Raw genomic sequence first — 12,978 nt, forward strand, 5'->3', positions numbered from 1 at the left:
GGAACGCACTCATGAAGCTTACCGTAAATTTCGAGTCGAGAGTGGTATCTAGAGGGACGAAGAGAGGGAAGACTTTTGTGGCGGCCATCTTCGCTGATTGGAAAATAATTAAATGTTGCGCAGCACGCAGGGACGCCCAGGACAGTGGAGGAAAGCCGTTCTATGACCCCTTTCTCCGTCCAAGGCTTGGTGTGGAATAACGCGAGCGGCGACGAGAACATGGAGGAGGACAAGTATGAGAGAGACAGACTGAGACTAACGCAAGGAATCGAAGGGAATCAACGACGGAGAGTCGTCCGCGCGCAACGGCCCGGTACCATTCCGTCTCTCGATTCTGGGAGATCGGAAGTAACAGCTTTCCCGCCTCCCCAATCCATCACTTGAGATGGCCTCCACCACGAAGAGACCTCCAGCCCTCACTCCGCACCCTAAGCCGACTATCTCAGTGGAAGAGTGGGAGTCGTCTGCTCCCATCAGTGAACTCGAAAGCAGAAGCGTGTCATGGGTTCAGGCTGCGGCCGAGCGTTCCACTCTCCCTCCCAAGGTATGTCTACACCCTCTTCTCATTTGTCCATTCTCTCATATATACGCGTCAAGTTCGGCGTAGATGATCCCGGCTCGAGCTCGAGACCCTCAACCCCCATCATTCGCGGAAAGCTCGGTCAGACATCAAGACCCTCTACTCCTGGACTTGCTTCTGCCCACCGCTCCCATGCCCTCCACCCTAAACAACCCATCCAGACGCCCCAGCAATTCTACGATTGGTTTTCGTTAATCGACAGGTCTGTGACTCATAGCCAGGAAGCTCATATTCGTGCACACCTCGGTACTGTCTCCGATCACTTGGACACATGCGACAGGTTAGTAGAGCGCATCGACGATATTGAGAAGGAAGTGGATGGGATGTTGCATGGGTGGAAGTCTGTGGAGGAGAGTGGTAGGAGCTTGAAGGATGCTTGCGAGCAATTGTTGCAGGAACGGGTGCGTACTCATAACATTCCCCGTTTGTTCTCGCTCGTTGATTTGCGTCAAGGACCGTATCTTGGACATGACGGTATCCATTGGCGAGCGGCTGGAATACTTTCAAGAGCTGGAGCATGCCACACGGATGCTCAACCACCCTGGAGAATCTCTTGTACTTCAAGGAGACTTCCTCTACATGGTTGAACGCGTGGACATATGCATTGACTACCTCAAAGCCCATGTAAGCTTAACCAGCAATGTACTCGGTGCCAGCTCGGCTCAATCTCAAGTATCTAGAGGCATTTCCGCGAAGCCGAGATTTACCTACTGCGCTTCCAGCAATGCATGACCCGAGCCATGACTTTGATCAAAATGTATTTCGTGGGCTCGCTCCGTGCTCTTACCGCCGACGTGGCCAAGCGATTGTACGAACAGGTGTGTTCCAGCGACTACTTTGCTTTTGCAAATGCTCATACGTCACTGTAGGTATCCACTACCGCTCAAAATCATCTGCTGTACACAAGATTTCAAAGTGTCTCAACACCTCTTGCCCCGCTCCTATCTGAGCTCGAACGCCGGGCGAATGCGCATCCTGAAGAGCTGTCTGCATTGCTTGCCGAGTGTCACGCTGCCTACTTCTCCGCTCGTAAGCAACTCCTCATAGGACGGCTGATAGAAGACATAAAAGGGCTTGATCCTACGCATACAGATCTGGTTGAGCTAGTAAGTTTCTTCCCATGATCACATGAACATACATTTATGCATCCTCGATTACCAGACGAGGGCGGGCTGCAGCTACCTCAAGCAGCTATGCACGGATGAGTTCACTCTATTCCGAGCTTTCTTCAATTCCGGCGAAGACTTACTCTAGTGCGTCTTGTTCATCTCACTAATAAATTAGCTGACAATGTTGACAGTGGGTACCTCGAGAGCCTATGCGATTACCTCTATGATGATCTCCGACCTCGTATTCTCCACGAGCCACGTCTGACGGCGCTCTGCGAAGTTTGCACCGTCCTGCAAGCACTGATGGTGCTTGATGTGCCGTCCGTCCCGGATGGATCTTCCGACGAAGAGGCGGAACTGGACGAGCTGTCATTGGACCTTGACCAGCCGCGACGTCAAAGTGGTCTAAGAGCGCTGCACATCAGTCATCTGCTGCAGATGGTCCTGCAGGACGCTCAGACTCGGCTGTTTTTCAAGGCGCAGTCCGTTATACAGTCTGAGATCAGGTACTATATTCCCAAACCCGAGGATCTCTCGTACCCCGACAAGCTTGTCGGTGAGTCCAATAGATTCGCGCGGTTTTGTCTCGGACTGACCCACCGTGTCAGCGGCGCGGAAACCTGCGTCGGCGTTGGATATAAAGGAGAAGCAGAGCGTCAGTCAGCTATTCCAGTCCAAGTCGTTGGATAAGCAGGAGACCTGGTATCCCACCCTCCAAAGGACGGTCTGGGTCCTTTCGCAGCTCAAAGATTTTGTCAAAGTAGGGCCCTGTCCCCTTCTATGTCACTTCCAACTCAAACATCCGAACAGCCCGCTATCTTCGATGATCTCGCCCAAGAAGCTATCAACTACTGCCGACAGAGCCTTGTCGGGGCGGCCGAGACCCTCAAGTCGAAGAACCCACCGTCGTCGGGGTTCGAGGGCGAACTCTTCCTCGCCCGGCACCTCCTCATCCTGAAAGAGATGACCCAGAACTTGGACCTCGTCCACCGGAACGTCGACCGCGGCCTCGACCTCTCGGGAGTCAACGGTAAGTCCGACGGTGGCCTCCCACGCCCCGTTGCCGCGCCTACCGCGCTCACGCCCGCGCTCCCGCGCAGAAACCCTGGCTTCGATGCTCGGCCGGACGACGCTCCTTCTCCCGAACGCGCTCCTCAGCTCGCTCGGCATGCCTCGTGACGAAGACCTCACCGACGTCCGCCACGTGAGTCCCCCTCCCCCTCCCTTCTCTTCTCCCTCCGTTCCCAAGCCCGCAGCGCCCGGTGGGAGCCTGCGGGCGCATGACGTCCTCCCCGCGCGCGTCGCGGCGCCCGCTCCGCGTGTCCACCACACCCGCCCGCTGATCTCCGCCGCGCCCAACCACAGGGGATCGACCAGGAACTGAAGGCCGCGTGCGAGGCCGTCATCCGGTCCGCCGCCGCCTCCCTCGCGGACCCGCTCCGCCGCTGGGCGACGCACGCCGACGACGGCGCCCGCGCGCTCGAGGGCGCCGCGCACGACGTCGCGGTCCGCATGCGGCTGTACGTCGAGGACGAGCGGACGGTCGACGTCCTCCTCACGCACGTCCAGGACCGCGCCGTCGACGACTGGCTCGACTGGCTCGAGCAGGCCGACAAGGCGGCCGCCGGCGCGCTCCGCGCGCGCGCACCCGCCGTCCCTGCGATCCGGGAGCGCCTCGCGCGTGGGTGCAGGGAGGACTGGCAGCTCGAGCAGGACGGCGCGGCTGGCAGCAGCGCTCACTCGTAGTTGTCCGGTATTGGCTCTGTGTATTGGCTCGGATCCACGCGACCTTCGCAAGACGTGCATACAACGAAAGTTCCGAGTGAATGGGATTCCAAACGGCGGGGCCGTGGATAATGTCCGGGGACGGGGGATGCTAAAAGCTACATTATACAAGACACCCTTGGGCACTAGGGACGACTTAATTGTGACTAACATATGGTGGCTATATATGCAAAGATGCAGGTAGACGCAGTGGTGGTAACGCAATGTTCTTGTGGAGTCTGTTCGCGGGTGGTGATGTGAAGGAGCGACATGCAAGACAGTCGACAGAACAAGGGTGCTCAACGGGGTTTCGTGAGTTTTCGTAGGGGTCGTTCCGACGGGCGCGCGAAACCTGGAAAAAGACTGAAGACGCGGAACGGCCCCGCGTATCGGCAGGGGTGGTGCGATAGCGACGACGAGGGCGGTAGGGTGGACGCAGGAGGACGAGACGGAAACAGCAGCGAGTAGAGTACGCACTCACTCGCCCCAGCTCTGGGAGATGTTCCCGACGTCCTCGATCTTGAACTGCGCGGCGAGGAGCGCCGCCCTGCGGCCGGCGTCGACCCGGTCCTGGCTCGCGTCTCCCGGCGTCGACGGCGACTCGACCTCGAGCACGGGCTCTTCTGCACCGTCACCTAGCCCCGTGCGTCCGCGTGAGGGGCCCACGGCGGCGTCAGGCTCTTCGCTGCTGTCCGTCGCGCGCTCCTCGCCCCACCGGCCTCGCCGCCCGCGGACGGTGCTCCGTCCTTGCCGTATTCGGCCGCCAGTCGTGAAGCCACCGTGTCCGCGGATGAGACGCAGGTTGAGGATCGGCTTGCGGACTATGCCGTCTGGGTCGGCTTCGGGTGGGAGATAGGAAGCGTCACCGGGGTGGAGGGACGACGTGGATCGGCTGGTTTGGATCGACGGGGACGGGTCGCGCGAGTGGGTACGACGGTGGTGGTGGGGGAACGCAGAGGTCGAGGGGGATTCCGGAGATGGGTTCGTCTGGGACGCAGAAGAGGTCGGGCGGGGTGGCGTGGTGTTCGCAGAGACGCTGCGGTCCTGGCGATATGTGGGGCGATTGTGCATGTTGAAGGGAAGCTTTTGGTTCACGTTCACCATCTTGCTGCATACGCGCGAGCGGGAAGGGGGTCTGAGCAGGAAGGAGAGGGAAAGAAGCCGGAAGAGCGACGCACCCCTCCTTGGAACGCACAATGTGACCCAAGCGCTCCTTCATTTTTTGGTGGTCAATGCTGTAATTGCGGGGTCTGGGGGAAGCCGCGGGGAGGAGGGTGAGCGCAGAGTCTGAAGAGAGAGACGCACACGTACGGGGCAACATCTTCCGCAGGAGCAATGAACGGAGTGTTTTCGTCCGGGTCGTCCTGGGTTCAATGTGAGAGACGGGGAGGACGACGAGAGCGGACGATAACGCACCAGAGAAGGGCTGCGGGCACGGAGACAGCAGCCAAAGAGAACGGTGAGGATGGGGGCCATGAGAAGGGAGCCCGCGGGGGCTGGAGAAGAACAAGAAAGACGGAGAGCTGGGTGCGCAGGACAGGCCGCGCTGGTCAGCTCCGACTCGGCGCGGCCCTATCGCCCGGCGCCTGTCCGCGCGTTTGGAGGAGGAACTTAGTGCCAGGTTTGTGTTGGACAGCGAGCGAGCCCGCTGCTCTCCACTTGAACCATGGCCACCGGGCGAGCATGCTCTCCATGCGGCCGCCGGGTGTGCTCCGCGCTGTGCAGCCCCACCAGGCCGGACGCGGGGGGCTTTGAGCGGCCTCCCGCGAGACTTGCTGCCTTGATCGGACCCAGTGTGATGGCGTCCACCGTTCTGCCGCCACTCGTTTAGCCACCCCAGACCGTTCTGTCGCTGCTGTCTCGTGTTAACGCGCCATTGAGCCCTCTGCCCATCCGAGGATCGCAGGGAAGCCCCGCCAATGTGGGCAGATTCAGACGACATACACGACCGATATTCATTTCCCTGCCGACCCGTCCTGGAACAGTCTGACGGGGAGGATTGGCCGTGGGACCCCGCATGCAGATTTGGCCCATCGAGCCTTTGAATGTATTTGAATGGTCTCCGTTCGCGTGGCATTTTTCTGCCGCAATTCATTCGCTGCGGTTGATCACCCGATAGTACCTACCCTCGCCCACGAGGAACACTAGTCTTTGCATGTGGCGGGCCAGTAGCCGACTCGACGGACAGTCTCCTCTCCCCTCAGATCTCGCAGGTTTCCGTCTCTCTTCCGAAGCCTGGCTGAATTGCGGCCGTCTGCGGCTGAGTATGTCGCACCGGCTCCCTCCGTCGGCGAGGGCTATTCCCCACTAGTATGTCCTCCCTCGGCTCGGAGAATCCCTCGACACCAGTGCTGGCTTCAGCTCTTCTCATTCCTCCACGAACGAAGCCCATCCGCTCACCGAAGAAATATCGACCACGGCTTTCGCCATCACGACGCTGCGTCTTCGGATCGCCTGGAACTCCATATCTATACACTCCAGAGCTTCTCGACGACGCCCCCGCGCGCTCACACACTAACCTCTCGGTGCCAATGACATCCTCCAAACCATGGACGGTGAGAGCCTCGTCCACCGCCGGCCTCCGCCCGAAGCTCGCCGGCGTCCAGCCGTCGGTCACGCGCCCGCGTCGCTCGAGCACCGTCCGCGCCTCCATCCCCAAATCCCGCAAACACGCCCCCAGCCCAACCCGCCTGTGAGGCGCCGCGCGGGAGCGAGCCACCCGCGCAGGCCTATTCTCGGACGGACGGACGGACGGGCTCTGTCGCACCACGCCCGCCGGCGAACGCATCGGGCCCGTGCGCGACACGCGACCGACGCCAGCTGACCCGCTCAGCGGGTGCCTACAGCCAGCGAGCGAAGCACCCCCCAGGACGAGGTCGCGGGCGCCGGGCGACGTTCGCGCCGGCCATGCTCGCGTGCGTCCTCCCGCTCCGCCTTCGGGAACGCCTGCCTTCTCGACCTCCGAGTCCCGAGTCCAAAACGCCGGACACCGAGAGCGCAATCGGGGGCATGCTGCGGCTGGGGGGAAGTTCGACGCTGCCCGCCCCGCACGGACCTTCTAGACGACTGTCGGGGAAGGCCTACTCCTGCTCAACGGGGCGAGCGCCCGCTTCCGGAGCACGGCACAAATACCAGGAGCCTGGAGGGTCTCGTGGCAGCGTCCGAGGTCGACGTGGGCGAAGAGGGCGGCTGGAGGGCCAAGAGTAAGTCGCGGGGCCCGTGGAGGTGCACACCAGAGACCCTGTGTTGCGGTGCGCCCGCCTGGCCGACAGAAAAGGCTAAATCCAAAATTGAATGGGGTCGACCCTGGTGTGCTCTGTGATAGCGATGGGAGGCATGCTAGCGGAAATGTTTCGGGCCCGTGGAGGACAGACACCGACTCGAGACCCATCCGAGAAGGGACAGGGCAGCGATCGCCAGCAACGTCCTGGAAAAGGGCGTTACGACAACCCGGTGGGCCGTGAATATCTTCATGCAGCCGCTGGGTGAGCAGAGCACGCACCATCTGATGATCATTTTGCAGCGGCGCGAGCTCCGTTGGGGGCGCGCTCGCGGGCTCCGTTCGACGTTCGTCCGAAGGCGGGCCTGCGGCGATTGTCAGGGCTGCCACCACGGAAGCCGTCCAGCCCTCGTGACGGGCGCGGCGCGCTCCCGCCAAACAAGGCACAGACATGCGGGTGCAGATAGCGAGGACGAGAACGCAAGGAAGACGGGGCGAGTGCGTGCAAGGAGGGCCGCGCACGCGGGGCTCGGTACCGAGGGCTGGACGACAGAGAGGAGAGATTCCCACTCCGCACAAGGAGGAGGGGAAGCGGGGGAGGGCGTGGCAGCCGGATGGGGCGATCTGCGCGAGTAGGCGAGAGCGGCGCCGATGGGCAGGATTTCCATCGCGGGACCGATGCTGGCGGGGTGAAGCTGCCGCCCCAGGACGCTCACAGCCTTTCGCTTGTTCCCCGAGCGTGCTTCTAAAGCCTCCGTGTGCGGCGCGCGCGGCCGACGCGACGTTTGTGTGGGCGACTGGTCTCCGGATATGGTGCGCGAGATCAGGACTTGGGCCCGGGCCCCAATGTCGCGGGACCCGCCAAGACGGCGCGCGCACACGGCGGGCGGAGAGGCTTGGGCGCAGTGCCGACAACCTGCGCACCTCCGCCGGAAAGCAGATCAAATGGGCCGCGGACATCGATCGCGCCGGCGCAGATGAATGAATGCACGTTCATGCAACGCGCGCAGAGCGAGGGGCGCGTGTGGTTCCCGGCCATGGCGCGGTGCGAGGCGGAGGCCGTGGCGGGCTCCCGCCGTGCGGCCTCGGAGTCGGCGCGGAGGCCGCGATGGTGCGCCGCGGAATCGCAGGCTGCGGAGACGTACGTCTTCCGCATGCTGGGGCGGGTGGGCGAATGTCGAGCGGGCGATTGGAATGTCGCGGGCGCAAGAGCGGTCACGGCGGGGCCATAGATTCGGTCGCAGGCGGCCGAGCGGAGCGTGCCTCATCAACAAACGGCATTCGAACCACCGGGGCGGGCTAGCAGTCAGTGAAGCCCCCCGGCGGGGAGGGAGAAGAGTCGCACCAGGAGCGGCCAGCCCCTCGCTCGATCACGTGTGGGAGGAGGAGGCCTGGCGCGGCCTGGAGGGGGAAAGCGGTTAGCCTTTGCGGACGGAGAGCGATCGAGCAGCGACCAACGAGGGTGCGGCCAGGCGACGAGAAGATGGCCGGCGTTGCGAAGGCTAAACGGAGGGCTTCTGGTGCGCGCAGGAGCGTGTGCGCGAGATGGGCGTGCGCGAGATGGGTGTGCGCGAGATGAGGGCGGGAGACGACTGCGGCCACAGCGCTCGCAGGCGCAGGCGCACGCGGGGAAGCCGCACCGCGAGACGCGCAGACGGCCCCCGGCTCCGGCGCGGACGGCCACCGCCCGGGCGCCCGACGCGCGAGCTGCCCACCGCGCTCCTCCTCCCTCCTCCACCGACGAATCCAGGGCGGCCGCGTTGAATGCGTTCCGTAAGCGCGACGCTAGCGCACCGCGAGGAACAGATTCTTACGACACCCAGCATATGCGCTCGCGGCGGCCCCGACGTGAACAATGGCGGTCGCCATCAGTCGCCGCCCGGAGCGCGACAAGTCACTGGCCACCGCTTCTGCGCGAGAACCTCGGACTGAGTCGCTTACTGCTAGTGCGCCCGCCCACCGATCCCCCGCGCGGGCGGGACAGCTGCGACCAAGGCATCATTCATCTCGTTTCTGAGCTCACAACCCACCGTTCTCACACCCGTTTTTCGCCCAGATCCACCCTTTTCTTCCAGCCCCGTCCAGCCCCGGGCCCTCCGTCTCCGCGGCCGACCGTCTCATTCGCGCACAGGCACCCCCGGCCAACACTTATCTCTCCGCCTTTTCTCCAATCCTCTCCCCGCATTCCAGCCCGCAGACTCTCGGCGCGGAGGCAATCACCTCGATCCCCGGCTAGCCGGCGTCGGACCTGACGGCCCCATCGCCCGCTTCCCAGTCTGGTGAGCATCTCCTCCGTGAGGAATTCGTCAAACCTGCTCAATCTTCCCTGCTTCTAGCAGATCCCCATCTGCCGCGCTACACGCCCTCCTGGCGCGTGGGTATGGGATTGTTCTGGCTTCATAGGCACTTCCTCGCGTGGCCGTCGCATATCTAGACAGTCCTCTTCAACTCCCCATGCACTGACGCCGCCCTCGTCTGCCACACCGCTGCCCGCTTCCCCCGTCATGGTCGCCAGCTCGAACGGCGACCCCTACACTCCCTTCCCTCACCTGACCGTTATCGAGGACGGCGTCCAGTCGTCCGAGGAAGGTTCTGACCTTCACTCGCCCGTATATGAGCCCTCGTACGCTAGTCCCGACGGTACGTACACCTTATCGTCCCGCGGCTTGGAGCCCAGTTCACATGTCCCGCCTCTTTTAAAAAGGCCGGTATCCCCTAGGCCCCTTCCACTACGACTCTGTCGCCACCCAACTTCTACCACCGCCCTCCGCCTTTGACGCTCGCTATCCCGCGCCGGCAATGGACCCGCATTCCCGAGATCACCATATCATAGAAACCCTACAAGTCCCGAGCCCTACGACCATTCACCATCATCTGTCGCCCCCGCACCTTCCTGCCGACCTCTCCCTTCACACTCATTCCATGCTCGATATGGCGATCTCGTCACCCCGCCTTCATTCTGGCCTTATGAATTCGTCCTCCGAATATTCCATCCACCTCTCCCAGCACTCTCGCGTTCCTGAACACCAGCTTCGCCTCTCAGCTGATCCGACCCAATCTTTCCCTTCCCGACAGCCCACGACGGTACCGACCGCCGAGCCGAAGCCCCAGATATCCCTCTCTTCCGCTTCTGGTCCCGTGAGGGGAACCTCGTCGGGCAGCAACCCGAGCCCAACCCGCCCGCCCCGGCGGGAGGCTTCTACCGTGGTCATCGCCTGCCGACAATGGTAAGCGCACCCGTTCTTCCCCCTTCTTCCTGATAATGAACTGGCACGCCCTGAATCTGTTGGTATCCCAGCCGCGCGCGGAAGATCCGTTGCGACTCCACCCGCCCGTTCTGCCATAACTGCGTCCGGCGCAATAACGAGTGCGAGTACGACGCCGTCCCGAAGCGACGCGGGCCTGACAAACGGCCCGGGACGCGGCAACGCTCCTGCAAGAAGCGCCCCTTGGACGCGGACCCGACGAACGGGTTCGCAAAGAAGAAGCGCAGGACGAGCTCAGAGGGTGAGAGCGACGCGCTCTCCTTCGACGCGAAAGTGAAGGAAAACGTAACAGGCGGTGCCAGGAGAGGCCAGTTCCCGTCGCGAGGTCCGCTGGATGACACGAATGCCATCCACATCCCGCCGTTGTATATCGATACCTCGATGTCTCCGCGCGAGACAGATCCCGACGCAATATACCCAAAAGTAAGTCTCCCCTCTCTCCCGTCATCAGAGGACTTTGTGGCGATGAGTATTTATGCGGCCGCGGTTAGGATGAGCTCTCACCATCCTTTCGTCGCTCTTCAGTGATCATGGACTACTCCGATCCCGACAAAGCTTTTGCGCGCCCCGTGGATGTGAACATCTCTCCCCATCTCGATCAGGACAAGCTCGACTTTATACCACTCTCTTCCCCAGTCGACGCCGCCTGGTGGGACGAACTTCTCGACCAGTACAATCCGGAATCACGAGACCAGTCGTTCGTATCGCGCTCACGTTGCTGAAATGGCAGGTCCCTAATCTTTTTCTACTTCGTTGTAGTCTACATGCCATCGTTCAGGACCTGCAATTTCTGTACGTGTCTCGCAGCGCGATCTGCTTTATGTGCGCTGACGTCGAATGCTTTGCAGCTTCAATCACAGCGGCTATTGGCTCTCCTTCATCAACGTCGATCTCTTTTTCGAGGACCTGCATAATCCACAGTCTCGGGGCCGTATGGAGCCAGTCGTCATGTCCGGTCTCGCCATGGCTATTCTGATGAAGTCGAGCGAGATGGACTTGGGCGGCCGCGGCCGCGAACTCGCGCTCACCTTGCGCGATCGCAGCCAAGCTTGCTTAGAGCTGGCCTGCCGCAATCAAGCCCTGGACTACAGCATGGCCGAAGCGGCCCTCGTGAGTGTTCGCGTAAATTCTACGTCATCCTGACTCAAGGTCCGCCCCTAGATCCTCGCACTCTTTGAGTCTTCAGCTCACCCGCTCTACTCTCCCGAAAGGGCCAAAGAGGCACTTCAGCTTATGGATCAAATCATACACGTTCTTTCCCTCCCCTCAATGGACCGTGACGACCCCTCAGCCAGCAGTTTCCGGCCGCGCGAGGTGCCAATGGTGGACCTGCCTGACCGCTACGAGACCCCTTCGCGCTGCCGTTGCCCGCCGCCGGCGACAGGCTTCCTGGTAGATTCTGCTTCGCTGAACCTGATGGAGAACGCGCGCTGGGACCAGAACGCGTCCGTGACCGAGATCCGGAAGGAAGAGTGTCGGCGCCTTTGCTGGTGTGCGCTGACGCTCGTCTCGGCGTATACGGCGCAGTGCTCCGCCTTCCACACGGAACCGGCCCCGCTGAACCTTGCGGAACCCTCGAAGGTGCGTCTTGCCCGCACATCGTCCCTGCGCTATCAGCTCACGCGCCACATCAGTACGCGCTGCTCTTCCCTGGCGAAGCCTTCGAACGCGCTGCGGGCCATCAGCAGACGTCTGGCCAGTCGCCGAAGGAGTCCGTCTGGGCGCTCTACTGCCGGAGCATGCTCCTCTGGAACTCGTACTCCTGCATCCAGCGGGACGAGGGCCTCTCCACCGACGAGCGCGCCCGGTTCGCGATCGACGCTTTCCAGGAGGCCCAGGCCATCCAGGACGCCCTCGACATGCACCTCTGCAACTCCAACACCGCGCTCATCTACATCGCGCGCGAGTACCTCTACAAGTGTGTCTCCTCCGTCCCTGTGCTTCCCCGCCCTGAACGCTGACCGTCCGCTCTCCTCGCACTATCTTGCGCGCGACTTCGCTGCAGCACGCGGATGACCATTACGTATGAGCTCCGTCGGTATGTCATCTCCGCGCCCGTCTCCTCCGCCCGAACCCTGAACGCGCCCAGTAGACTCCAGGACGGTGACATGCCGCCCCTGCCCATGTTCAACCGGCGCCAGGCGGAAGAGTGGCGTAAGTCTCTCGTTCCTTGCTCTGTCCCTGGATCCCTGGTCCTTCTCAGCCCGCTCGGTCTTCTGCCCGCCTTTGTTCCGTTGTGCTGATGAGTCCATCCCGTCGTTCTTCCCTGTAGTGCTCTACCAGGAACAAGTGGCTAAACGCGCCCAGCTAGCGGTCACCAAACTGAACGAGCCCCAGGGCCAGCAGCTCTCGCGCCGACCGTTTCAGGTCACCTGGTTCGCGAGCCAAGTCGCGATCTGTCTCGGGCTCTGGGAGTACAACCACTCGCTCACCCACGCGCTCGACCTCGCCAAGGCGTTCCTCGTCCCCCTCGAGGCGCTCAACCTGCTCTGGCCGTGTCCAGGTACGTCGCGACCGCCCCTTCCCCACTCCTCCTACGACGTCACCGCTGACGTTCTCCGCACGCAGAGCAAGGCACACGCAAGGACGAGCTCCGCCGCAGGCTCGAGGCCGCCTGTAGCGAGGCGATGCAACACCCGCCCCCTTCCGCAGAGGTCACGATGCCGTCCGCGATCCTGCGCCGCGGGCCCGCCTCTGCCATGTAACCCGACTCCCCGCCGCGCACGGTCCCACCTCAGCTCAGTCGTGCGGTCACTGCGGACATACCTATTCGCTCTTCGCCCATTATTTCCTTCTCTGTGTACATTATTCCTCCCCCCCATCTTTGCCAGTCGCGTCGCGCCGTCATCTCCGTCCCAGATGCACACTTTTCCGTCCCGCCTCTTTCTCGTAATGCCTAATCACGCCTGTAGCCTATGTAACTCTCCCCCCACCGCTGTATCAACTCTGCTGTCATCCCGCTGTTCATCCCGCCGCTCCGTCCGGCTCGTTCGTTTATCGGGCTGATAGTTCGACTCCAGTCTCCCTACCTGCACCTGT

General features: G+C 62.1%; 3 protein-coding genes across 3 annotated transcripts; 2 read left to right on the forward strand and 1 right to left on the reverse strand.

Moving 5' to 3' along the window:
- Positions 1-385: 385 nt before the first annotated feature.
- On the forward strand, positions 386-3,435 carry BXZ73DRAFT_42952 (Sec34-domain-containing protein; the record flags this gene model as incomplete). The annotated part of the gene is made up of 11 exons (XM_048019059.1): positions 386-544; positions 598-981; positions 1,034-1,204; positions 1,261-1,398; positions 1,450-1,686; positions 1,742-1,833; positions 1,881-2,245; positions 2,298-2,449; positions 2,500-2,719; positions 2,790-2,893; positions 3,055-3,435. The coding sequence occupies 11 exons, from the start codon at positions 386-388 to the stop codon at positions 3,433-3,435; spliced, it is 2,403 nt and encodes an 800-aa protein (XP_047880384.1).
- Positions 3,436-3,930: 495 nt separating this feature from the next.
- On the reverse strand, positions 3,931-4,929 carry BXZ73DRAFT_42919 (uncharacterized protein; the record flags this gene model as incomplete). Its single annotated transcript, XM_048019050.1, has 5 exons — positions 3,931-4,440; positions 4,489-4,561; positions 4,632-4,703; positions 4,759-4,817; positions 4,870-4,929. 5 exons carry the CDS (start codon positions 4,927-4,929, stop codon positions 3,931-3,933), a joined length of 774 nt encoding a protein of 257 aa, XP_047880385.1.
- Positions 4,930-9,177: 4,248 nt separating this feature from the next.
- Positions 9,178-12,644, forward strand: BXZ73DRAFT_88637 (uncharacterized protein; the record flags this gene model as incomplete). The annotated part of the gene is made up of 12 exons (XM_048025026.1): positions 9,178-9,313; positions 9,378-9,900; positions 9,972-10,362; positions 10,431-10,636; positions 10,699-10,731; positions 10,788-11,049; positions 11,101-11,520; positions 11,574-11,857; positions 11,945-11,977; positions 12,032-12,093; positions 12,212-12,442; positions 12,508-12,644. The coding sequence occupies 12 exons, from the start codon at positions 9,178-9,180 to the stop codon at positions 12,642-12,644; spliced, it is 2,718 nt and encodes a 905-aa protein (XP_047880386.1).
- Between the last annotated feature and the right edge of the window lie 334 nt (positions 12,645-12,978).

Source organism: Epithele typhae, assembly GCF_022376455.1.
Source record: "Epithele typhae strain CBS 203.58 chromosome Unknown BXZ73scaffold_9, whole genome shotgun sequence".
Classification (NCBI taxonomy): domain Eukaryota; kingdom Fungi; phylum Basidiomycota; class Agaricomycetes; order Polyporales; family Epitheliaceae; genus Epithele; species Epithele typhae.